Source organism: Schistocerca cancellata, chromosome 3 (assembly GCF_023864275.1).
Source record: "Schistocerca cancellata isolate TAMUIC-IGC-003103 chromosome 3, iqSchCanc2.1, whole genome shotgun sequence".
Classification (NCBI taxonomy): domain Eukaryota; kingdom Metazoa; phylum Arthropoda; class Insecta; order Orthoptera; family Acrididae; genus Schistocerca; species Schistocerca cancellata.
Window position 1 is genome coordinate 62449921 of NC_064628.1, and position 26765 is coordinate 62476685.

General features: G+C 46.8%; 1 protein-coding gene across 1 annotated transcript in view; it reads right to left on the reverse strand.

Annotated features, from left to right (window-relative positions):
- Positions 1-23513, reverse strand: part of LOC126176087 (frizzled-5) — a 45313-nt gene extending 21800 nt beyond the window's left edge. The window contains exons 1-3 of the mRNA XM_049923224.1: positions 23190-23513; positions 18000-18371; positions 176-328 (exon numbers count right to left, since the gene is read on the reverse strand). Coding sequence (XP_049779181.1) covers positions 176-328; positions 18000-18371; positions 23190-23513 — 849 coding nt within the window. The remainder of the gene's footprint in view (positions 1-175; positions 329-17999; positions 18372-23189) is intronic.
- Positions 23514-26765: the final 3252 nt, after the last annotated feature.

Here is a 26765-nt window from a genome sequence, read left to right on the forward strand (position 1 = left end):
GTTGCAAGTGCTACTGTGAGATGAAGAGGTTTGGCACAGGTGAGGAGTTCTTGGCGGGCAGCACAAAGCAGTCAGACGACTGATGACTCAAAAAACAAAAATACAAAAAATAAATAAATAGAAGTTTGTAACTGTTGCGAACAGACGTACGGCGGGACGGGTGTGAGTGTGTTACCTGCGTGAAGAAGACGCCGCGGCAGGGCATGGCGCAGTCGTGCACGCCGGCCACCTGGACGGAGGCGTTGAACCAGGGAGAGCCGGGCTGCAGCTGCAGCAGCGGCGGCCGGCAGCGGCACGAGCAGTCGGGCGGCGCCGACCCGCGGCAGCCCTGCAACGTCAAGGCGTCTCTACACTCACGGAGGCGTCACACCGCGGTTACCAAACTCACACTGCAGTATTTCCGTGTCTATGGCCTATAATACAAGGTGCGTTCCATAAGTAATGCCACCAAATTCATAAAAAATCATTTATTGAACATACTCGTACAAATAATCAAAAATTTTCAAAATAGCACCCTCTTGCGACGATACACTTCTGGAAGCGGTGTTTCCGTGCCTGGAAGGCATCCTGGAATGCCTTTTCCGGAATGTCCTTTAGAGCTGATGTAACATGCGCCTGGATGCTTTCAGTCGTGCCCCAATGTTTTCCTGTCATGACTCCTTTTAACCGAGGAAACAAAAAAGTCAGCGGGGGCCAAAATGGTTCAAATGGCTCTGAGCACTATGGGACTTAACATCTATCGTCATCAGTCCCCTAGAACTTAGAACTACTTAAAACTAACTAACCTGCCGCCGTTGGATAAGCAGCTGCAGCAGCAAGTCGTATACTCCTAGCTCACTCATTTGTTACATAGTTTAATTCTTAATTTCTTTGCGTGTTTTTTGGTACTTGCATTGTTTAATTCATAAATTTCGGGCGTATTATAGTATTTGAGAGTTGTAGCATCGCGTTTTAGTACCTGAATAGTGTAAATTCGCGTAGTCGTCTGTCATCTGTTTTTGTTTTGAACGGCCAGTGTCGGTTGGTCACAGTCAGTGTGCTCCCTGCCGCCGTTGGATAAGCAGCTGCAGCAGCAAGTCGTATACTCCTAGCTCACTCATTTGTTACATAGTTTAATTCTTAATTTCTTTGCGTGTTTTTGGTACTTGCATTGTTTAATTCATAAATTACGGACGTATTATAGTATTTGAGAGTTGTAGCATCGCGTTTTAGTACCTGAATAGTGTTAAATCGCGTAGTGTCCTTCAGCCGCCGATCAGTGTGTCAGCAGTGCACAAGTGGCAGCATTACTGCATTTACTAGGCAATCTTGTATTTTAATAACCGTTTCAATTTTGTGTCGTTTTGTTTGCGCTTTCTGTAGATTAGTTCAGACGTTCTTTGCACAATAGTTTTTAGCATGGATAGGGACTGCAACTGCTGTGTTCGGATGCAGGCTGAGTTGGCATCCCTTCGCTCCCAGCTTCAGGCAGTGTTGGCTTCGGTCACACAGCTTGAGGCTGTTGCCAATGGGCATCACTGTGGGGGTCCGGATGGGGGTTTGTCGGGGACGGCCAGCTCGTCTCACGCATCCCCCGATCGGACTACGACTGTGGTTGCCCGGGATACTGCCCGCATTGAGGCTGATCCCTCACCTGTGGTAGAGTGGGAGGTCGTCACAAGGCGTGGCAGGGGGCGAAAGACATTCCAGAGGGCTGAACGGAAGGCCTCTCCAGTTTGTCTGACGAACCGGTTTCAGGCTCTGTCTCAGGCTGATACTGATCTTCGGCCTGACATGGCTGCTTGTCCTGTTCCAGAGGTTGCCCCTCAGTCTGCAAGATCCGGGCAGTCGCAGAGGGTGGGCTTACTGGTAGTTGGGAGCTCCAACGTCAGGCGCGTAATGGGGCCCCTTAGGGATATGGCAGCAAGGGAGGGGAAGAAAACCAAAGTGCACTCCGTGTGCATACCGGGGGGAGTCATTCCAGATGTGGAAAGGGTCCTTCCGGATGCCATGAAGGGTACAGGGTGTACCCATCTGCAGGTGGTCGCTCATGTCGGCACCAATGATGTGTGTCGCTATGGATCGGAGGAAATCCTCTCTGGCTTCCGGCGGCTATCTGATTTGGTGAAGACTGCCAGTCTCGCTAGCGGGATGAAAGCAGAGCTCACCATCTGCAGCATCGTTGACAGGACTGACTGCGGACCTTTGGTACAGAGCCGAGTGGAGGGTCTGAATCAGAGGCTGAGACGGTTCTGCGACCAAGTGGGCTGCAGATTCCTCGACTTGCGCCATAGGGTGGTGGGGTTTCGGGTTCCGCTGGATAGGTCAGGAGTCCACTACACGCAACAAGCGGCTACACGGGTAGCAGGGGTTGTGTGGCGTGGGCTGGGCGGTTTTTTAGGTTAGATGGCCTCGGGCAAGTGCAGAAAGGGCAACAGCCTCAACGGGTGCGGGGCAAAGTCAGGACATGCGGGGACCAAGCAGCAATCGGTATTGTAATTGTAAACTGTCGAAGCTGCGTTGGTAAAGTACCGGAACTTCAAGCGCTGATAGAAAGCACCGAAGCTGAAATCGTTATAGGTACAGAAAGCTGGCTGAAGCCAGAGATAAATTCTGCCGAAATTTTTACAAGGGCACAGACGGTGTATAGAAAGGATAGATTGCATGCAACCGGTGGTGGAGTGTTCGTCGCTATTAGTAGTAGTTTATCCTGTAGTGAAGTAGAAGTGGATAGTTCCTGTGAATTATTATGGGTGGAGGTTACACTCAACAACCGAGCTAGGTTAATAATTGGCTCCTTTTACCGACCCCCCGACTCAGCAGCATTAGTGGCAGAACAACTGAGAGAAAATTTGGAATACATTTCACATAAATTTTCTCAGCATGTTATGGTATTAGGTGGAGATTTCAATTTACCAGATATAGACTGGGACACTCAGATGTTTAGGACGGGTGGTAGGGACAGAGCATCGAGTGACATTATACTGAGTGCACTATCCGAAAATTACCTCGAGCAATTAAACAGAGAACCGACTCGTGGAGATAACATCTTGGACCTACTGATAACAAACAGACCCGAACTTTTCGACTCTGTAAGTGCAGAACAGGGAATCAGTGATCATAAGGCCGTTGCAGCATCCCTGAATATGGAAGTTAATAGGAATATAAAAAAAGGGAGGAAGGTTTATCTGTTTAGCAAGAGTAATAGAAGGCAGATTTCAGACTACCTAACAGATCAAAACGAAAATTTCTGTTCCGACACTGACAATGTTGAGTGTTTATGGAAAAAGTTCAAGGCAATCGTAAAATGCGTTTTAGACAGGTACGTGCCGAGTAAAACTGTGAGGGACGGGAAAAACCCACCGTGGTACAACAACAAAGTTAGGAAACTACTGCGAAAGCAAAGAGAGCTTCACTCCAAGTTTAAACGCAGCCAAAACCTCTCAGACAAACAGAAGCTAAACGATGTCAAAGTTAGCGTAAGGAGGGCTATGCGTGAAGCGTTCAGTGAATTCGAAAGTAAAATACTAGGTACCGACTTGACAGAAAATCCTAGGAAGTTCTGGTCTTACGTTAAATCAGTAAGTGGCTCGAAACATCATGTCCAGACACTCCGGGATGATGATGGCATTGAAACAGAGGATGACAAGCGTAAAGCTGAAATACTAAACACCTTTTTCCAAAGCTGTTTCACAGAGGAAGACCGCACTGCAGTTCCTTCTCTAAATCCTCGCACCAACGAAAAAATGGCTGACATCGAAATAAGTGTCCAAGGAATAGAAAAGCAACTGGAATCACTCAACAGAGGAAAGTCCACTGGACCTGACGGGATACCAATTCGATTCTACACAGAGTACGCGAAAGAACTTGCCCCCCTTCTAACAGCCGTGTACCGCAAGTCTCTAGAGGAACAGAAGGTTCCAAATGATTGGAAAAGAGCACAGGTAGTCCCAGTCTTCAAGAAGGGTCGTCGAGCAGATGCGCAAAACTATAGACCTATATCTCTGACGTCGATCTGTTGTAGAATTTTAGAACATGTCTTTTGCTCGAGTATCATGTCGTTTTTGGAAACTCAGAATCTACTACGTAGGAATCAACATGGATTCCGGAAACAGCGATCGTGTGAAACCCAACTCGCTTTATTTGTTCATGAGACCCAGAAAATATTAGATACAGGCTCCCAGGTAGATGCTATTTTTCTTGACTTCCGGAAGGCGTTCGATACAGTTCCGCACTGTCGCCTGATAAACAAAGTAAGAGCCTACGGAATATCAGACCAGCTGTGTGGCTGGATTGAAGAGTTTTTAGCAAACAGAACACAGCATGTTGTTATCAACGGAGAGACGTCTACAGACATTAAAGTAACCTCTGGCGTGCCACAGGGGAGTGTTATGGGACCATTGCTTTTCACAATATATATAAATGACCTAGTAGATAGTGTCGGAAGTTCCATGCGGCTTTTCGCGGATGATGCTGTAGTATACAGAGAAGTTGCAGCATTAGAAAATTGTAGCGAAATGCAGGAAGATCTGCAGCGGATAGGCACTTGGTGCAGGGAGTGGCAACTGACCCTTAACATAGACAAATGTAATGTATTGCGAATACATAGAAAGAAGGATCCTTTATTGTATGATTATATGATAGCGGAACAAACACTGGTAGCAGTTACTTCTGTAAAATATCTGGGAGTATGCGTGCGGAACGATTTGAAGTGGAATGATCATATAAAATTAATTGTTGGTAAGGCGGGTACCAGGTTGAGATTCATTGGGAGAGTCCTTAGAAAATGTAGTCCATCAACCAAGGAGGTGGCTTACAAAACACTCGTTCGACCTATACTTGAGTATTGCTCATCAGTGTGGGATCCGTACCAGATCGGGTTGACGGAGGAGATAGAGAAGATCCAAAGAAGAGCGGCGCGTTTCGTCACAGGGTTATTTGGTAACCGTGATAGCGTTACGGAGATGTTTAACAAACTCAAGTGGCAGACTCTGCAAGAGAGGCGCTCTGCATCGCGGTGTAGCTTGCTCGCCAGGTTTCGAGAGGGTGCTTTTCTGGATGAGGTATCGAATATATTGCTTCCCCCTACTTATACCTCCCGAGGAGATCACGAATGTAAAATTAGAGAGATTAGAGCGCGCACAGAGGCTTTCAGACAGTCGTTCTTCCCGCGAACCATACGCGACTGGAACAGGAAAGGGAGATAACGACAGTGGCACGTAAAGTGCCCTCCGCCACACACCGTTGGGTGGCTTGCGGAGTATAAATGTAGATGTAGATGTAGAACCTAAGGACACGACACAACACCCAGTCATCACGAGGCCAGCGGGGGCCAGGTCAGGACTGTAGGGAGGCTGGGGAACCAATGGGGTCTTGGTCCTGGCCAGGAGTTCGTCGTCAATGAAGGCGCTGTGGTGGTGAACTTCCCGCGCGTCTTACATGTCGCTTCGGCAGCGCGAGACACTTCTTTTCAGTATTTTGAGCACTTCCAAGTAGAAAGCCGAGTTCACTGTAGTCCCGGTAGGTACGAATTCGTGGTGGACAGTGCCTCTGACGCCAAAGAAGACAATGAGCACGGTTTTGATCCTGGACTTGCTCATGCGCGCCTTCTTGGGATGCGGCGACGATGGGGTATCACTCTGAACTCTGCCTTTTTGTCTCAGAGTCATACTCAAAAATGCACGATTCATCACCAGTGATAACTGAGTTTAAAAAATGAGGATCATTTTCACGCAACATTTCTCGGCACCGGAGCACTCGCATGTGCTTGTCTTCGTCAGTCAACACTTTTGGGATGAGTTTGGCACATACCTTTCTCATGTTCAAATCTTCAGTCACAATGCGGGAAACGGTTGTTTTTGACATGTTTAGAGTTTGTGCTACCAACTGAAGGCTCAGCCGTCTGTCAGAGTTCAAACAATCGCGCACAGGCGTCACATTTTCGTCGACTCGTGCGGCTGATGGCCGTCCACTGCGAGGTCCGTCGGTGATCTCCTCTCGGCCCTCCATGAACGACTTGTGCCACCGGAAAACTACTGATTTGGACAAGCATCAGTCCCAAAGGCATGCTGAAGTAATAGAAACTTTTCCGTGGCGGACTTTACAAGTTTGACGCAAAATTTGATAGCGTACCGTTGCTCTACTGAGTGATCCATTGTGCCGTGTTACATAAGCTGAAAACAGGGTTGACGGAAACAGCTGACTCAGACAAAGAGCGTTTTTAAGCTAACACCCCCCTCCACTTAGCCCAACCGGTTACAACACGCTGTGGTGTACCGTTGCGTCAGAAAAAAATGGATCGCATTACTTATGGAATGCACTCTTTATATAAGGGACAGTCAAATGAAACCGGAACATACACCACAGTGGGACTCTGGAATGGTTCCATTCAAAAGTAATCGCCTCTCGCGTTAAGACATTCAGCCACTGGGACACGAGACGATTAACTCCTGTTTCGTAGAACGTGGTCCTGCCGCTGACGGATCTACAACCCCACCCACTACTGCACTTCCTCATCCGACAGAAGCTGACGTTCACACATGTCTTCCTTCAGGTCGCCAAAGATGTGAAGATCACACGGTGAAACATCCGGGCTGTACGGAGTATGCTGCTGTGTTTCCCAACCAAATCGCTGACGCATAGCCTTCATCCGATTGGCAGTGTGAGGGCGTGTGTTGCAACAGGATGGTTCTGTCCGCTGGACGTTTTAACTTTAGGGCGCATGGCAGTTTCTGCAAAGTGTCTTCATAGCACTGGCATTAATTGTGGTTCCTCGCTCGAGTAACTCGGTGTGCAGAGGGCCTCTGCAGTCAAAGAAGATCATCATGACCTTACCGGAACTTGTGTGAACAGCTTTCAATTTCTCTGGAGGGGAGATGTGGGATGTTTCCACTGCTAACTTTCCGTTTGCCCTCGAGCTGTCGGAATGATGGTTGGTTGGGAAACACTGTAACATCCTCCGTACGGCCCAGATCTTTCACCGTGTGATTTTCACATCTTTGTCGACCTATATTAGTTTCAGTTGGACGAGGGAGTGCAGGAACTGGTGCAGTTGTGGATCCGTCAGCAGCCGAGCGCGTTCTATGAAGCAGGAACCGATCGTGTTGTCCCCCAGCGGGGTAAAATGTCTTAACGCGTGTGGTGATTATTTTTGAATGGAACTATTCACGCGTCCATTGTGGCGGATGTGCGGCTGTCATTCGGCTCCGCTTCATACAATTCTTGTGCAAGTGTGTTTTAAGTATTTTACATGCAGAAAAAGCCATTCCTACAGATGAAGAAAGGTGTTGGTAACGTTACTGGAAATTTTCACACGCATATAGCAATACAATATACCCTGAGAATGTGCACGAGCTGCTTGTCGCCATCCTTCAGACTTTGACAACGGTCCAATGACTGGCAGGAGACACATGGGAGTATCATGCTAACAGATTCCAAATCCACACGGAGTTGCCTGTAGGGAAATGACTGCACAACTAATGGCGCCGAAAAGGACTCAGGACATCTGTGCGTAGGACTATCAGGTCCAAAAATAGAAAAGCGGCACTCGGCGTTACATTCAGCCACACATTTTGCCCTAAAAGCCGAACGTCCTATTTTAAATAGAAATAAGGCCAGTTGGGTATTTTCAGTCGTTTATTAATAATCAATTACAGTCAGTTTTTGCGAGACCAGCCTTCAGCGTGCTTAAACTAAAAAAACACTGTCAGTAAATAGCCTCACGGTTTGGGAGTTACGACAGCAAATAAATGTTCAGTCATCTTAAATGCTCAGCTTTCTTCCTAGAATAATCTTACGTCAAAATAAACGAAACGTTCTTCGTTAAAAAAAATAAACAATTATGTTTCTTCTGAGATGGAAAACGAAAAGATACTCATTAAGTTTGGTCATTTCAAATACGCTTATAACGATATAACTGTAATCTGTAGTTAAGTATTGATATTTTTCGTTTGAATCCAATTTATTACGAATGTAATCTTGTTCGTGAATTATTTTGTGAAACTCTTGGCAGGATAATTTTAAATTACACTGCATCAACTTGATTAGCTTTGACTGGATCTTGGTTGTGCTTTCTCTACCCCATCGCTAAAAAGCGTAACAAAAGTGGACACGCCGAACTTCTTTGTATTTCACCGAACACGACTGTAAAAAGTCGAACAACTCTGACTGTATGGCGCGAAGAATACATACGCTTCCTTCTTGAAGGACTACACCACAAGTAGGCTGTAGGATTGTTCGACTGTCTCGAACTGATAGAGGGATGACAGCATCTGAAACCTGGGCAGAGATTACAAGCAGAGTGTTACCACGGACCGTCAAGAGCAGCTAACTGGAATTTGAGATGAGATCTCGGTTCGTTGTTTACCGCTGACGCCATACTACAAACAATAGAGACCTGCATGGTGCGAAGCCAGAATCAGCTGAGACACTGAGCGGCATGCTGGGGTGTTCGCTTCTCTTTCTGTCGAGTCCCTAGATGATCCAGGGCAAGGTCACAAAAGCTGTGATTCTCGACAGGCTTCACTCTCCAGCTCCTGTGATCTTTGTGTGCGGAGCTAGGCGTAATGCTCGGTGGTATATCTCAAGAATGGTAAACCTGTAAGTAGGCTGTTTATGTTTTCTTATTGGCAACGTTATGTAGCGCTCTGTATGAAAATCACTGGCTGTGCTGTGTGCAGTCTGTGGCTAGTTTGCATTGTTGTCTGCCATTGTAGTGTTGGGCAGCTGGACGTGAATAGCGCGTAGCGTTGCGCAGTTAGAGGTGAACCGCCAGCAGTGGTGGATGTGTGGAAGGAAATGGCGGAGTTTTGAAATTACATATATGACTTTTGATGATATTAAGGTAAATACATTGTTTGTTCTCTATTAAAATCTTTCATTTGCTAACTATCGCTATCAGTAGTTAGTGCCTTCCGTAGTTTGAATCTTTTATTTAGCTGGCAGTAGTGGCGCTCGCTGTATTGCAGTAGTTCGAGTAATGAAGATTTTTGTGAGGTAAGTGATTTCTGAAGGGTATAGTTTAATGTTACTCAGGGCCATTCTTTTGCAGGGATCTTTGATAGTCAGATTGCGTTGCGCTAAAAATATTGTGTGTCAGTTTAAGCACAGTCTTGTATAAATAGTTCAAAGGGGACGTTTCAAACCTTTTGACACACCTTTAACGACCAGGGTATTTAACGGCATGTTCGCCGTGATAATGCAAAACTCTACACTGTACTGTACACCCACAATACCTTGAGGAATGTACAGTCGCCGCATTCGTTACCCACAGAGCAGAATTGCGATGCGATGGGAAGAAATACACACTGCCTAGCAAACAAAGTGAAACGCCCAGGAGCGGAAGAGGAAACGAAATGAAAATTCAGAGACAGAGAATATGGGCAGTTATTTCGGTGATTACAATATCGAGTCAAATTGACAAAGAATTCAGCAGTAAGAGCCCACTTCATACTAACAAGTTGCGCTCCCTGCGGCCTGGATGCGAGCACTCAGTCGGTTGGGAAGGATGCCATAAACCCACTACATCCTCTCCTAAGCCTACTGGCCCACAACTGTTGTAACCGGTCCACGACATCCTGAATAACGGCAATGTGTCAGAGTTGAAGTCTGATCTGGTCCCATACATTTTCTATACGGGACAGATCAGGGGATCTTGCTGCCCATGGGAGTAGCTCAAAATCACGCAAGCAGTTCATAGAACACGTGCCATATGTGGACGAGCATTGCGCTGTCGAAAAATGACACCGTGATGGTTTCGCTTGAGAATTAGTAGATGAGGACACAGGATGTCCACGACGTACTGTTGTGCCGTCAGAGTCCTCTCAGTCGCAATCAGCCGTGACCTGTCCGCTCCCTCGGCTGAGTGGTCAGCGCGTCTGACTGCCATACAGCGGGCCCGGGTTATTCCCGGCCGGCTCGGAGATGTTCTCCCCTCGGGAGCTGGATGTCGTGTTGTCGTCATCATTTCATCATCATCGACAAATAGACTTGCAATTCGGCAGCCGAACTTCCGCCGACTAGCCGGCCAAATGGATACCCACAATGGGATGTGCGTCCTCCACAGCCATCACCCAATATCTGACGCTGCTGACACTTGTTATACAACCTACCAGGTCTGGTGACGACACCAACACCAACAACACTAATGTGCCATTGTGTCCATTCTACCTGCCACAGAGAATTGCAGTTCTACCCATTTACATACCAGCCGATAGTACGTACTCTGCCACTGGACAACTTCTTCTGGGTACTTCACTTTTTGTCGGGCCGTGCATATATAATAGTAGTGACACGTAGCTTTTATCTATCGTTAACTTATCTAGTAAATCAACAAAGCCTAGCCCCTGTGACATGTTGAATTGCTGTTACGCACTAAAGAATGAAATAATAAAGAGAGCATCCAACACTTCTCTGCCGTCCAAATTAACTTACTTCCAGTTTGTAGGGGAATCTAGTAAGACACTGACTGCATACGTGAACAAAGCGATCGATATGAGGTAAAACCTGATAGGTCTGCAACACACCTAACACGCAGGTAATGTGGGTACGATTGTAACTGACCATGGCTACTAGGAAGACTAACGCAGTCTTCAGGGAGTCGCGAAAAGCAACCAGCAGAGTCTGCGCAGGGTGCGGTAGACGATGCGCGTCCAAAGCGCTGGGCGAGCTCATTCGTTCGTTGGGAAGGAGATGCCACAATTGTTTGCCCGCTTTTGAGCTTCATACTGACGTGCCAATCATTTCGTTAATGGTCATAGTCATTGCGATATTTGCGTTTAAGTAATACACAGCGCCAAATTGGCAAAAGTTTGCAATGAAAAATAGGGGTCGCTAGGATTTTGCGTTCGGTGCATATTGCATACTATGTTGCTGTGTACGAAATTCAGCTAACATCTTGAAGTTTTCCTTAGATTTTGGTGCAGGCCTCTGTCACTAATCTAGTGAAAATCAATCTGAAGTAGCAGCCTGCGACAGTGATGAAGCCACAACAAGAAACCATAACAATCTTCATATTTCATAAGTGGTTTGAAATGTCGAAATGAAATTTTGGAAATTTTGGCAAATGGTAGCATGCAAAGATGCGAGAGTTTTGCCATATGGTTGTTACGCAAAATTTCATTATCTACCGTGTTATTCCAGTAACTACAGACATTTTCGATGAAAAAAATCCATTTTTAAGGCACATCGATGGCTGGCTGGTACAACAAGAAATGCTGTGGGTTTCAGAACAGGGTAAGTGAAGACACTACAAATTTATTTTTGTACCGAGTATGTGCTTTTTCATAAGCTGTTGTTATTGTTGTCTTCAGTCCTGAGACTGGTTTGATCCAGCTCTCCATGCTACTCTATCTTGTGCAAGCTGCTTCATCTCCCAGTACCTACTGCAACCTACATCCTTCTGAATCTGCTTAGTGTATTCATCTCTTGGTCTCCCTCTACGATTTTTACCCTCCACGCTGCCCTCCAATGCTAAATTTGTGATCCCTTGATGCCTCAGAACATGTCCTACCAACCACTCACTTCTTCTTGTCAAGTTATGCCACAAACTCCTCTTATCCCCAATTCTATTCAATACCTCCTCATTAGTTACGTGATCTACCCATCTAATCTTCAACATTCTTCTGTAGCACCACATTTCGAAAGCTTCCATCTTCTTCTTGTCCAAACTATTTATCGTCCATGTTTCACTTCCATACATGGCTACACTCCATACAAATACTTTCAGAAACGACTTCCTGACACTGAAATCTATACTCGATGTTAACAAATTTCTCTTCTTCAGAAACGCTTTCCTTGCCATTGCCAGTCTACATTTTATATCCTCTCTACTTCGACAATCATCAGTTATTTTGCTCCCCAAATAGCAAAACTCCTTTACTACTTTAAGTGTCTCATTTCCTAATCTACACTCCTGGAAATGGAAAAAAGAACACATTGACACCGGTGTGTCAGACCCACCATACTTGCTCCGGACACTGCGAGAGGGCTGTACAAGCAATGATCACACGCACGGCACAGCGGACACACCAGGAACCGCGGTGTTGGCCGTCGAATGGCGCTAGCTGCGCAGCATTTGTGCACCGCCGCCGTCAGTGTCAGCCACTTTGCCGTGGCATACGGAGCTCCATCGCAGTCTTTAACACTGGTAGCATGCCGCGACTGCGTGGACGTGAACCGTATGTGCAGTTGACGGACTTTGAGCGAGGGCGTATAGTGGGCATGCGGGAGGCCGGGTCGACGTACCGCCGAATTGCTCAACACGTGGGGCGTGAGGTTTCCACAGTACATCGATGTTGTCACCAGTGGTCGGCGGAAGGTGCACGTGCCCGTCGACCTGGGACCGGACCGCAGCGACGCACGGATGCACGCCAAGACCGTAGGATCCTACGCAGTGCCGTAGGGGACCGCACCGCCACTTCCCAGCAAATTAGGGACACTGTTGCTCCTGGGGTATCGGCGAGGACCATTCGCAACCATCTCCATGAAACTGGGCTACGGTCCCGCACACCGTTAGGCCGTCTTCCGCTCACGCCCCAACATCGTGCAGCCCGCCTCCAGTGGTGTCGCGACAGGCGTGAATGGAGGGACGAATGGAGACGTGTCGTCTTCAGCGATGAGAGTCGCTTCTGCCTTGGTGCCAATGATGGTCGTATGCGTGTTTGGCGCCGTGCAGGTGAGCGCCACAATCAGGACTGCATACGACCGAGGCACACAGGGCCAACACCCGGCATCATGGTGTGGGGAGCGATCTCCTACACTGGCCGTACACCACTGGTGATCGTCGAGGAGACACTGAATAGTGCACGGTACATCCAAACCGTCATCGAACCCATCGTTCTACCATTCCTAGACTGGCAAGGGAACTTGCTGTTCCAACAGGACAATGCACGTCCGCATGTATCCCGTGCCACCCAACGTGCTCTAGAAGGTGTAAGTCAACTACCCTGGCCAGCAAGATCTCCGGATCTATCCCCCATTGAGCATGTTTGGGACTGGATGAAGCGTCGTCTCACGCGGTCTGCACGTCCAGCACGAACGCTGGTCCAACTGAGGCGCCAGGTGGAAATGGCATGACAAGCCGTTCCACAGGACTACATCCAGCATCTCTACGATCGTCTCCATGGGAGAATAGCAGCCTGCATTGCTGCGAAAGGTGGATATACACTGTACTAGTGCCGACATTGTGCATGCTTTGTTGCCTGTGTCTATGTGCCTGTGGTTCTGTCAGTGTGATCATGTGATGTATCTGACCCCAGGAATGTGTCAATAAAGTTTCCCCTTCCTGGGACAATGAATTCACGGTGTTCTTATTTCAATTTCCAGGAGTGTAATTCCCTCAGCATCACCCGACTTAATTCGACTACATTCAATTATCCTCGTTTTGCTTCTGTTGATGTTCATCTTATATTCTCCTTTCAAGACACTGTCCATTCCATTCAACTGCTCTTCCAAGTCCTTTGCTGTCTCTGACAGAATTACAATGTCATCCGCGAACCTCAAAGTTTTTATTTCTTCTCCATGGATTTTAATACCTACTCCGAATTTTTCTTTTGTTTCCTTCACTGCTTGCTCAATATACAGATTGAATAACATCGGGGAGAGACTACAACCCTGTCTCACTCCCTTCCCAACCGCTGCTTCCCTTTCATGCCCCTCGACTCTTATAACTGCCAATACCCTTTCGCTCCCTGTATTTTACCCCTGCCACCTTTAGAATTTGAAAGAGTATTCCAGTCAACATTGTCAAAAGCTTTCTCTAAGTCTACAAATGCGAGAAACGAAGGTTTGCCTTTGCTTAATCTATTTTCTAAGGTAAGTCCGTAGGGTCAGTATTGCCTCACGTGTTCCAACATTTCTGCGGAATCCAAACTGATCTTCGCCGAGGTCCGCTTCTACCAGTTTTTCCATTCGTCTATAAGGAATTCACGTTAGTATTTTGCAGCCGTGACTTATTAAACTGATAGTTCTGCAATTTTGACATCTGTCAACACCTGCGTTCTTTGGGATTGGAATTATTATATTCTTCTTGAAGTCTGAGGGTATTTCGCCTGTCTCATACATCTTGCTCACCAGATGGCAGAGTTTGTCAGGACTGGCTCTCCCAAGGCCGTCAGTAGTTCCAATGGAATACTGTCTACTCCCGGGGCCTTGTTTCGACTCAGGTCTTTCAGTGCTCTGTCAAACTCTTCACGCAGTATCGTATCTCCCATTTCATCTTCATCTACATCCTCTTCCATTTCCATAATATTGTCCTCAAGTACATCGCCCTTGTATAGACCCTCTATATACTCCTTCCACCTTTCTGCTTTCCCTTCTTTGCTTAAAACTGGGTTTCCATCTGAGCTCTTGATATTCATACAAGTGGCTCTCATTTCTCCAAAGATCTCTTTAATTTTCCTGTAGGCAGTATCTATCTTATCCCTAGTGAGATAAGCCTCTACATCCTTACATTTGTCCTCTAGCCATCCCTGCTTAGCCATTTTGCACTTCCTGTCGATGTCATTTTTGAGACGTTTGTATTCCTTTTTGCCTCCTTCATTTACTGCATTTTTATATTTTCTCCTTTCATCAATTAAATTCAATATTTCTTATGTTACCCAAGTATTTCTACTAGCCCTCGTCTTTTTACGTACTTGATCCTCCGCTGCCTTCACTACTTCATCCCTCAGAGCTACCCATTCTCTTTCTACTGTATTTCTTTGCCCGATTCCTGTCAATTGTTCCCTTATGCTCTCCCTGAAACTCTGTACAACCTCTGGTTTAGACAGTTTATCCAGGTTCCATCTCCTTAAATTCCCACTTTTTTGCAGTTTCTTCAGTTTTAATCTATTCATAAGCTACTGTCCTTACTTTCCCCATTTCCCAACTTAATAAACCACTGTTCAGAACTCTCTCTTAGTTGAGTCTACACGACATATTAGTGAGATGACATTGTGTACACTCCACTGTGTTTAGTCCCAGGAAGCAAAGTTTAATATGGCAACAACAAATGGAGGTTCTACTGAATATTCGACACTGATGACACTTCTACGTAAGTAAGTTTAACAAGCCAGGAGAAAATAAATCACTGCCTTTGCTGCATTCTCAGTGGAATTCTATTTACAGGGCTATTACAAATGATTGAAGCGATTTCATAAATTCACTGTAGCTCCATTCATTGACATATGGTCACGACACACTACAGATACGTAGAAAAACTCATAAAGTTTTGTTCGGCTGAAGCCGCACTTCAGGTTTCTGCCGCCAGAGCGCTCGAGAGCGCAGTGAGACAAAATGGCGACAGGAGCCGAGAAAGCGTATGTCGTGCTTGAAATGCACTCACATCAGTCAGTCATAACAGTGCAACGACACTTCAGGACGAAGTTCAACAAAGATCCACCAACTGCTAACTCCATTCGGCGATGGTATGCGCAGTTTAAAGCTTCTGGATGCCTCTGTAAGGGGAAATCAACGGGTCGGCCTGCAGTGAGCGAAGAAACGGTTGAACGCGTGCGGGCAAGTTTCACGCATAGTGATGTGAAAGATTCAGTGTTTAAACCTCGTCTACCAAGAAACGTGCCAAAACTGTGAGCTCGCATCAACAACGCTTTCGAACTCATTGATGGGGACATGCTGCGCCGAGTGTGGGAGGAACATGCTTATCGGCTTGATGTCTGCCGAATCACTAAAGGGGCACATATCGAACATTTGTGAATGCCTAAAAAAACTTTTTGAGTTTTTGTATGTGTATGCAAAGCATTGTGAAAATATCTCAAATAATAAAGTTATTGTAGAGCTGTGAAATCGCTTCAATCATTTGTAATAACCCTGTACTTACTAACCAAAGCAGAGGTGACAGTCAATCATCTTGAATGGTCATTGTGCAAGTGTGGGCGTTTACAGAAGGCTTCAGTTTACAACAGCACTACCCCTCCGGTCGGCATTTACCCTAGAGCGCCTGTCCTCAATCCCCACCACTACTGCTCTCCCCGAGCGTTCCCTGCCGATTGTATTGTGTAGTATTGTACTGGGGACCCAGAAACGACGGAGAGGCTTCGTCCCTGCAGCAGCCCTCAGTGGTTCACAACCCCACAGCAGGCTACTGCAGTCCACTCACCCCACCGTCGCCCCACAGCGAACCCAGGGTTATTGTGCGGTTCGGCCCCCAGTGGACCCCCGGGAGCGTCTGACACCAGACGAGTGTAACCCCAAATATTTGCGTGGTAGAGTAATTATGGTGTACGCGTACGTGGAGACAGTTTCTGCGCAGCAAGCGCCGACATAGTGTAACTGAGGCGGAATAAAGGGAATCAGCCCGCATTCGCCGAGGCAGATGGGAAACCGCCTTAAAAACCACCCACAGGTTGGCCGGCACACCGGACCTCCACACAACCCGCCGGGTGGAATCGTGTCGGGGACCGGCCCGCCTTCCCGCAGTGCGTTAGAGAGCGCGGCTAAGGCCGGTATTACACTATCAAATTTCTTTGTCAAAGATTTGATCAAAGATGTGATCAAATATTCCGTCGAATATATTTGACAAAGATCTTTGACGTAGCGCTATAAAAGGTATTACACTGTCATCAAATTTTTCGTCAAAGTTCAAGATGGCTGACAACAACTTGTTATTAACCGCGGCAGTTGCACGTACCGCACTTTCATTGTGTGCACATGCGGAAAAGAAGTGGGGGGAAAAAAAGGAACCATACATACGAGGTGGACAGTCTTAAATTCCTGGGATTACAACTTGATAATAAAATCAGTTGGGAGGAGCACACCACAGAACGGCAGAAACGCCTTAACAAATCTGTATTTGCAATTCGAGTGTTAGCAGACATAGGCAACATAAAAATGAAAAAGCTTGCATACTTTGCCTGCTTTCATTCCATAATGTCATATGGTATAATATTTTGGGGTAACTCTTCAAGTCAAACAAAAGTTTCCAGAGTCCAAAAGCGTGTAATACGTATTATTTGTGGAGTAAATTCACGGACGTCCTGCAGAACCCTCTTCAAAGAGCTAGGTATACTAACTACTGCCTCTCAGTATATTTACTCCTTAATGAAATTTGTCCTAAATAATATATCTATTTTTCCAACAAACAACTCAGTTCATACATACAATACCAGAAACAAGGACTTAAAAGCACTTACTTTAGTTCAAAAAGGGATCCACTACTCAGGAACACTCATCTTCAATAATTTGCCAGAAAACATAAAAAAATTAGTTACAAATAAAGATCAGTTTAAAAGGAGTCTGAAAGACTTACTAGTGGCCAACTCCTTCTATTCCATTGACGAAATTTTTAATAGAAATAAATGAAGTATTGTATTTATTCATACTATTAGTATTGTTATTTCAGCTTAAAAAAATTGACATGTACCACATCCACGAGGATCTCCTCAGCACGGATCTATGGAACGAAAAACTAATCTAATCTGTGTGAAGCCGTGGTTTTTACGACGACACGATAAAAGCATTCAACAAAACTTGTTACGTGAGCTTACAGTGGAAGACGTCAAGTCGTACATCAATTACTTAAGAATGGATGAGCATAGATTTCTGTACGTGCTCAGTGAAGTGTATCCTCATATCACAAAGCACAATATTCACTTAAGAACTGCTACATCTGGAGAAGACAGGCTCACTGTAACACTCCGATTCCTTGCTACAGGAGAGGGTTATGTTAGGTTTTTGTATTCAGGGTGCCACACGTTGTAAAGCGCCTCATCAGCTTCATACATCTCTATTAATTTTGTAGTTGTAGGCACACACCAATTGTATTTACCGGCAATGTTTATAAAAACACTACGGATGACAGAACGCTGCAGCGATGCTAGCGCGCCATGTGGTAACGTGTCACATTGCAGTGAGCAGAAGACAAGCGACTTCTTTGATCAAATCTACAGCGAGGCCCTAGATTTGATCAAATATTGGACGACATTTGACAAAGTTCCCTATTACACCGTCAAATATCTCTGACAAAGATATTTGATAGTGTAACAGCGGCCCTGCCGACTGCGCGCGCACCTAGCGGCCACTACCTTCTTGCCGGGCCGGCAGTCGGCGTGCTGGCCGCTGCCAGCGCCGCGCCGCGGCGGCCTGGCGGTGGAGGCGGCGCCGGCGGCGGCGTCGTGTCCCGGCGGCGCGGCGCGGCTGCTGTTGCGGTCGAGGCAGAGCTTCTCGGAGGCGGGCGCCGCGACGGGCAGCCGCTCGCACGCCATGCGCTCCGGCCAGGGGAAGCCGTACTGCGCCATGATGGGCTCGCAGCCGGCGCGCGCGCGCTCGCACAGCCCGCGGCACGGCGGCAGCGGCTGCTCGTACTCCTCCAGGCAGATGGGCGTGTACACGGAGCACAGGAAGAGCCGCAGGTCCTCCGAGCACCGGATCTCCACCAGCGGGTAGAACTGGTGCACCTGCCCGAGCCCGGTCTCGCGTCACGCCTCCGCTTTCTTATGAACACTTACAAGGTTCAAATGGCTCTGACCACTATGGGACTCAACTGCTGTGGTCATAAGTCCCCTAGAACTTAGAACTACTTAAACCTAACTAACCTAAGGACATCACACACATCCATGCCCGAGGCAGGATTCGAACCTGCGACCGTAGCGGTCGTGCGGTTCCAGACTGTAGCGCCTTTAACCGCTCGGCCACTTCGGGCGGCTCACTTACAAGGGAACCTCCCCATCCCTCCCCCCTCAGATTTAATTATAAGTTGGCACAGTGGATAGGCCTTGAAAACTGAACACAGATCAATCGAGAAAACAGGAAGAAGTTGTGTGGAACTATGAAAAAATAAGCAAAATATACAAACTGAGTTGTCCACGTGCAACATATGCAACATCGAGGAGCGTCTGGACGCAGGAGCGCGGTGGTACCGTGGTTAGAGTGAGCAGATGCGGAACGAGAGGGCCTTGGTTCAAGCCTTCCCTCCAGTCAAAATTTTAATTTTTTATTTACAGTTTATGTCAGAAACTCTTATGTTTTCATCACTTTTTTGGGAGTGATTATCACATCCACAAGAAAACCTAAATCGGGCAAGGTAGAAGAATCTTTTTACCCATTCGCCAAGTGTACAAGTTAGGTGAGTCGACAACATATTCCTGTCATATGACGCACATGCCGTCGCCAGTGTCATATAGAATATATCAGATGTGTTTTTCTGTGGAGGAATCGGCTGACCTATGACCTTGCGATCAAATTTTTCTGTTTCCATTGAAGAGGCACGTCCTTTCGTCTACTAATCGCACGGTTTTGCGGTGCGGCCGCAAAACACCGACACTAAACTTTTTACAGTGAACAGAGACGTCAATGAACGGGCAGGTCATAACTTTGCGAAAATAAAGTAAAGTTTTCACTCCAGGGAAGACATGAACCAAGGACCTCTCGTTCCGCAGCTGCTCACGCTAACCACGGCACCACGGCGCTCCTATGGTTACATTCTCCTTAATGTTGTCTATCTTGCCCATGGACTACTCAGTTTGTATATTTTGCTTATGTTTTCATAGTTCCACACAACTTCTTCCTGTTTTCTCGACTGATCTGTGTTCAGTTTTTCAAGGCCTATCCACTGTGCCAACTTATAACTAAATCTGAGAGGGGTGCGATGGGGAGGTTCCCTTGTTAGAGATACAGACAGTATTATGATAATGACAGACCGCTACGCAACATACACAGGAGATGTCGAGTCGCAGACAGACAAAACAAGAAGACTGCTGAACACGTGAGCTTTTTGCCAGAAGACCACCTTCTAAAATAGACAACGCACACACGACAGTGAGTCAAATGAAAACCTTAAATGTTTTTTAAATATTATTTATTATGCAGAAGTGGTACAAAGCTTATCACTTTTCAACATAATCTCCCCCACACTGAATGCAAGTCCTCCAGCACTTACAAAGTGCGTACATTCATTTAGAAAAAATTTCTTTTGGGAGTCCGTGCAATCACTCATGCACCGCGTGGCGTACCTCTTCGTCAGAACGGAACCTCTTTCCTCCCATTGCGTTTTTGAGTGGTCCACTTGGGGGGCAAGGGCTGGTGAGTATGGTCGATGAAGAAGATTGGTTCAAATGGCTCTGAGCGCTATGGGACTTAACAACTGAGGTCATCAGTCCCCTAGAACTTAGAACTACTTAAACCTAACTAACCTAAGATGATCACACACATCCATGCCCGAGGCAGGTTTCAAATCTGCGACCGTAGCAGTCGCGCGGTTCCGGACTGAAGCGCCTAGAACCGCGTGGCCACCGCGGCCGGCGATGAAGAACTCACTCAAAATGCAGGTCTGTGATTGTTGCAACTGTTGTACGGGCAGTGTGGGGCCTTGCATTCTCAAGTTGCAAAAGGACACCTGCTGACAGCAATCCACATCGCTTTGATTTGATTCCTGGCCGGAGATGATTTTTAGGAGATCTTTGTATGATGTACTGGTGACAGTGGTCCCTCTAGGCACGTAATGCTCCGAAATGACGCCTTTTTCGTCCCAAAAGGGAGTCAGCATAACCTTCCCTGCTTATGGTTCTGTTCGAAACTTCTTTGGTTTTGGTGATGAGGAATGTCGTCATTCCTTGCTCTCTCCCTTCGTTTCCGGTCGGTGGAAATGAACCCAGGTTTCGTCCCCAGTAACGATTCTTGCAAGGAAGCCGTCACCTTCTCGTTCAAAGCGCCGAAGAAGTACTTCACAATCATCAACACGTCGTTCTCTCATTTCAGGAGTCAGCTGCCGTGGCACCCATCTTGCAGACACTTTGTGGAACTGGAGCACATCATGCATAATGTAGTGTGTTGACCCGTGACTAATCTGTAAACATGTTGCAATGTCATTCAGTGTCACTCGGGGTTTTCCTTCACTATGGCTTCAACTGCTGCAATGTCCTGTGGTGTCACAACTCGTTGTGCCTGACCTGGACGAGCAGCATCTTCCACTGAAGTCACACCATTTGCGAACTTCCTACTCCATTCGTAGACTTGCTGCTGTGACAAACATGCATCACCGTACTGAACCTTCATTCGTCGATGAATTTCAATAGGTTTCACACCTTCACTACGCAAAAATCGAATAACAGAACGCTGTTCTTCCCTGGTGCAAGTCGCAAGTGAGGCGGCCATCTTTATACGGATACTGCCACGGTATGTGTGTATCTGCACTATGCTGCCACCTACAGGCCATTCTGCACACTGTTTGTAGCACGCTTACCAACTTACAGGATAACGGCACGAAATTTCGATTTGTTATTACAAATTTAAAGTTTTCATTTGACTCACCCTCGTACATTCATCCACGCAAACGTAAGTCTCACACACATGACCACTGTCTCTGGGCACTGGGATTGGGCTCAGTAAGTTTCAAAGACAGAAAATATCACAGAGAGGCAACATAGCGACCAGAGTTGAGCAAATTGAACAACCCTCCGTCACGTTTTCTCCAGTCAAGAAACGGGCATGGCACATGGTAGGGCGTAAGGAAATTGTGAAATTTTAAACGTTACCGCTTAGCGATTATAGCAAGAAATAATATTGCCTCTGACTGTAGCGTACCAACACTTAATATATGAGAGACGATCAGAAAGTTTCCGTTTGAAGGCCACACTAACGTCTCGCTTAAATGTCGGTGATTATATATCCGCATCGGAATCTTACTGTTTTGTATACACGCTGCAGTAACGCCCGCAAAAGGGAAACTTTTTGATCTCTCCTTACCCATCGTCTCTCGACAGCAGCAATAGCTTTCATACAAATGCTGTAACCGCGGACGGCCAGTAAAACAGTATTCAACAATTTTATCTTGAAACTCTTTCACTGGTCAGTGTTTGCACACAAAAACAACAACGTGGAATTGTGGGTTCGCCTTGATGCGGAACACTTTTTTTGGGGGGGGGGAATAAATAAATAACAAGAGTGTTTTTCATAAAGGTGAACCCAGAACCCCATATTGTTGTAAAGCAGTACTCACTTGAAATAAGAAATGTAGTTCTATTGCTTCTATGAGTGCATTTTTACATTGCACAAACGTTAGGCGTGATTTCGAAAAGAAATTCAGCAACTATTATTTTACAACTTTATATGCAAATGTATCTCGAGTTCAGAACAACCACAGATTGATTACCGAAAATATAGCGGCTAACAGCCCAGCGTGGTACCGCAGGGAGCGCTAAACAGCCTCTCTGTGTGTTCAGTCTCTCTGGTGAGCTCCAGTTGTGTCCTATAATTCTTAGCGTTACTGATGGCTACTGTCGTTAAAAACAAGTCTGGGCTTAATTGCATCCTGCCAGTAGGAAATAAATCTAATAACAGCCAGAATAGGAGATTCCCGTTTTTAGGGGAAATAAGCTGACCAGAGGGAGGAGAACTGCGGTTACTCTGTCGAATAGCAGTTTGCTGATTTTCACAGTGTATTAACCACAGCGCTAAGCCGCTCCATGTTGTTTAACCTGACGTGGCCTTTAGGCCAAAATAAACACTTATTATTATTAAACTTCCTGGCAGATTAAAACTGTGTGCCCGACCGAGACTCGAACTCGGGACCTTTGCCTTTCGCGGGCAAGTGCTCTACCAACTGAGCTACCGAAGCACGACTCACGCCCGGTACTCACAGCTTTACTTCTGCCAGTACCTCGCCTCCTACCTTCCAAACTTTACAGAAGCTCTCCTGCGAACCTTGCAGAACTAGCACTCCTGAAAGAAAGGATATTGCGGAGACATGGCTTAGCCACAGCCTGGGGGATGTTTCCAGAATGAGATTTTCACTCTGCAGCGGAGTGTGCGCTGATATGAAACTTCCTGGCAGATTAAAACTGTGTGCCCGACCGAGACTCGAACTCGGGACCTTTGCCTTTCGCGGGCAAGTGCTCTACCAACTGAGCTACCGAAGCACGACTCACGCCCGGTACTCACAGCTTTACTTCTGCCAGTACCTCGCCTCCTACCTTCCAAACTTTACAGAAGCTCTCCCGCGAACCTTGCAGAACTAGCACTCCTGAAAGAAAGGATATTGCGGAGACATGGCTTAGCCACAGCCTGGGGGATGTTTCCAGAATGAGATTTTCACTCTGCAGCGGAGTGTGCGCTGATATGAAACTTCCTGGCAGATTAAAACTGTGTGCCCTTATTATTATTATTATTATTATTATTATTATTATTATTATTTTGAGCACCATGATCCATCCGTGCCCATTGGTCATGCCAAGAGGTCAGTGTTGGAGTGAGACATGGAGTGTGGCAGCCGCACGTACCTCCAGGCCGGCCTCCTCCTGGGAGTCGTGGTTGAGCTCGTTGGGCATGGAGGTGAGGTTGTAGCCGACGCCGCGGCACATGGGGATGCGGATCTCCTCGCAGCGTCCCGACGCCACCGCCGCGCCCGCCCCCGCCCCCGCCGCCAGCCCTGGGGGTGGCGCCGCAGCCGCCGTGGCCGGCGCCTCGGCCCCCGCCGCCCCCGCGGCACCCAGCAGCGCCAGCGCCGCCAGCGCCTCCGCCCCCACCGCCTCCGCCGTCCCCGCAAGCGCTAGCACCAGCAGCGCCGCCGCCCACGCCGCCTCCAGCCCAGCACTCGCCGCCATCTCAGCCCGCCATTCCCTGCAACAGCGTCACTCCATGTCAATACAATTTTCCACTTTTCGGGATTTCGCTCTTTATTTTTTTTAGGACGAAACGTCTTTTATTATGCGTAGTGTAGGATTATTGTATTTTGACAGGAATGTAGGAAAATATAGGGTAAAGTCGAAATTATGGTGGTAACCCTATTACACTACTGGCCATTAAAATTGCTACACCAAGAAGAAATGCATTTTCAGTGTCCAGGAAGGCCCGTACAGGACCTGCAACATGCGGTCGTGCATTATTCTGCAGAATTGTAGGGTTTCACAGGAATCGAATGAAGGGTAGAGCGACGGGTCGTAACACATCTGAAATCTAAAGTCCACTGTTCAAAGTGCCGTCAGTGCGAACAAGAGTTGACCGACACGTGTAACCAATGGCACCCCATATCATAACGCCGGGTGATACGCCAGTATGGCGATGACGAATACGCGCTTCCAATGTTCGTTCACCGCGATGTCGCTAAACACGGATGCGACCATAATGATGCTGTAAACAGAACCTGGATTCATCCGAAAAAATGACGTTTTGTCATTCGTGCACCCTGGTTCGTCGTTGAGTACACCATCGTAGGCGCTCCTGTCTGTGATGCAGCGTCAAGGGTAACCGCAGCCGTGGTCTCCGAGCTGATAGTCCACGCTGCTGCAAACGTCATCGAACTGTTCGTGCAGATGGTTGTTGTCTTGCAAACGTCCTCATCTGTTGACTCAGGGAACGAGACATGGCTGCACGATCCGTTACAGCCATGCGGATAAGATGCCTGTCATCTCGACTGCTAATGATACGAGGCCGTTGGGATCCAGCACGGCGTTCCGTATTACCCTCCTGAACCCACCGATTCCATATTTTGCTAACAGTCATTGGATCTCGACCAACGCGAGCAGCAGTGTCGCGATTCGATAAACGGCAATCGCTATAGGCTACAATCCGACCGTTATCAAAGTCGGAAACGTGATGGTACGCATTTCTCCTCCTTACACGAGGCATCACAAAAACGTTTCACCAGGCAACGCCGGTCAACTGCTGTTTGTGTATGAGAAATCGGTTGGATACCTTCCTCATGTCAGCACGTTGTAGCTGTCGCCACCGGCGTCAACCTTGTGTCAGTGCTCTGAAAAGCTAATCATTTGCGTATCACAGCATCTTCTTCCTGTCGGTTAAATGTCGCGTCTGTAGCACGTCATCTTCGTGGTGTAGCTGTTTTAATGGACAGTGGTGTATTTATAGTAGTCACCAATCACCGCATTACTTTACTCTGTGGCCACACCGATTTATTAAAGGGGGTTCACTCAATCTCTTATTGAACGCAATCCATCTAATTTTAATTTACTATATTAACTGCATTACTATCGTTGTTAAGGGCAACATCGGAGCTTACACTAACAGTAATCGCATGAAAAGTTGACCAATTACACCAGCTGTTTAAGACCTGTTTCAGACACTTGCGGTTCCATTCGGTTCCGTTCGTTTTCGGCTCTTTTTCGGTCGCTGCCGACAAGCGTGAAACGGTGCTTCGGTTTCTATTCGGTATATAACAGTACACCACCGAATACTCCCTCGACACGGACAGTTTCATCACGTATCTATAAGGTGGAACACGAAGCCATCAAGGCGTTTAAGCATGTGTGCTCACAGACCCAAAAGAGAAACAGGAGAGTTACTAAACTTCCTGGCAGATTAAAACTGTGTGCCCGAGCGAGACTCGAACTCGGGACCTTTGCCTTTCGCGGGCAAGTGCTCTACCAACTGAGATACCGAAGCACGACTCACGCCCGGTACTCACAGCTTTACTTCTGCCAGTACCTCGTCTCCTACCTTCCAAACTTTACAGAAGCTCTTCGCAGGAGAGTGGGTTTTAATTGGGTCCTACACCCTAAAAAGATTTAAGTATTTGAAAATAACTAATACAGTACTATAGTAATACAGCACAAAACTAGTACTAATATTTCGAGACTGCAATTTAACACGTATGTATATAATTCTATGTATGTATTTAATTCTCTATTTTATGGAGATTTTTAATATTGCTCTAAATGCCATTATTAGGGCTAGAGTGTCTTTAGAAAGGTGCAAATATCGACTGCCTGACTGGATTACTGAATATGGTCGGATATCCAACTCATCCAAAACATCTCGGTGGGCATGAAGAACATCCAAGTTGTTCAATTGTTTCCGCCCCATGTGGATTGGAGATATTACTTTACACGTGTAAGGTCGCTACATGACCATTCTGCTGTTGGTTAAGTGATTGGACCTACTTGGTGAAGCTTAATGCACTTCACTATTTCACATAAAATTTCTCCAACTGCAGGCTCTTGTGTAATGTACTTTCTTTCATCATGTGTGTTTTTTAAGATCTTTGCGATATCGGCTAACATTCCCAGAATGAGATTTTCACTCTGCAGCGGAGTGTGCGCTGATATGAAACACACAGTTTTAATCTGCCAGGAAGTTTCATATCAGCGCACACTCCGCTGCAGAGCGAAAAATCTCATTCTGGAAACATCCCCCAGGCTGTGGCTAGGCCCTGTCTCCACAATATCCTTTCGTTCAGGAGTGCTAGTTCTGCAAGGTTCGCAGGAGATCTTCTGTAAAGTTTGGAAGGTAGGAGACGAGGTACTGGCAGAAGTACAGCTGTGAGTACCGGGCGTGAGTCGTGCTTCGGTAGCTCAGTTGGTAGAGCACTTGCCCGCGAAAGGCAAAGGTCCCGAGTTCGAGTCTCGGTCGGGCACACAGTTTTAATCTGCCAGGAAGTTTCGTATCAGCGCACACTCCGCTGCAGAGTGAAAATCTCATTCAGGAGAGTTACTATTTAGATGAAAAGTTTCGCTGGTAAGCTCTTTTACATTATCCACATGGTCTCTCTCTCTCCCCACGTGATTTCCATATTTTTCGTACCCTGAGAAAGACATTCGTGGCTGTCGATTTGCTTCGGCCGAAGAGCTGCACACCTGTATACAATAACGTTTCCGTGGGCAACTGAAAACATTTTTCCATGAAGATACTGGCCGTCTAGTCTCACAGTGGAATAAATATATCAACGATATATCAACGTTTATTGCGATTACTTTCGAAATAATGGTTTACTTATTTTTTCCCATGTGCCTCGTTTTCATTTGACTGCCCCTTGTATTCTCATTTCCACCATCCCTGTAACATTTACATATGGCGCGTGAGAAGATCCGTTCTCGATAGCTTCCAAACGAGCCTTAATC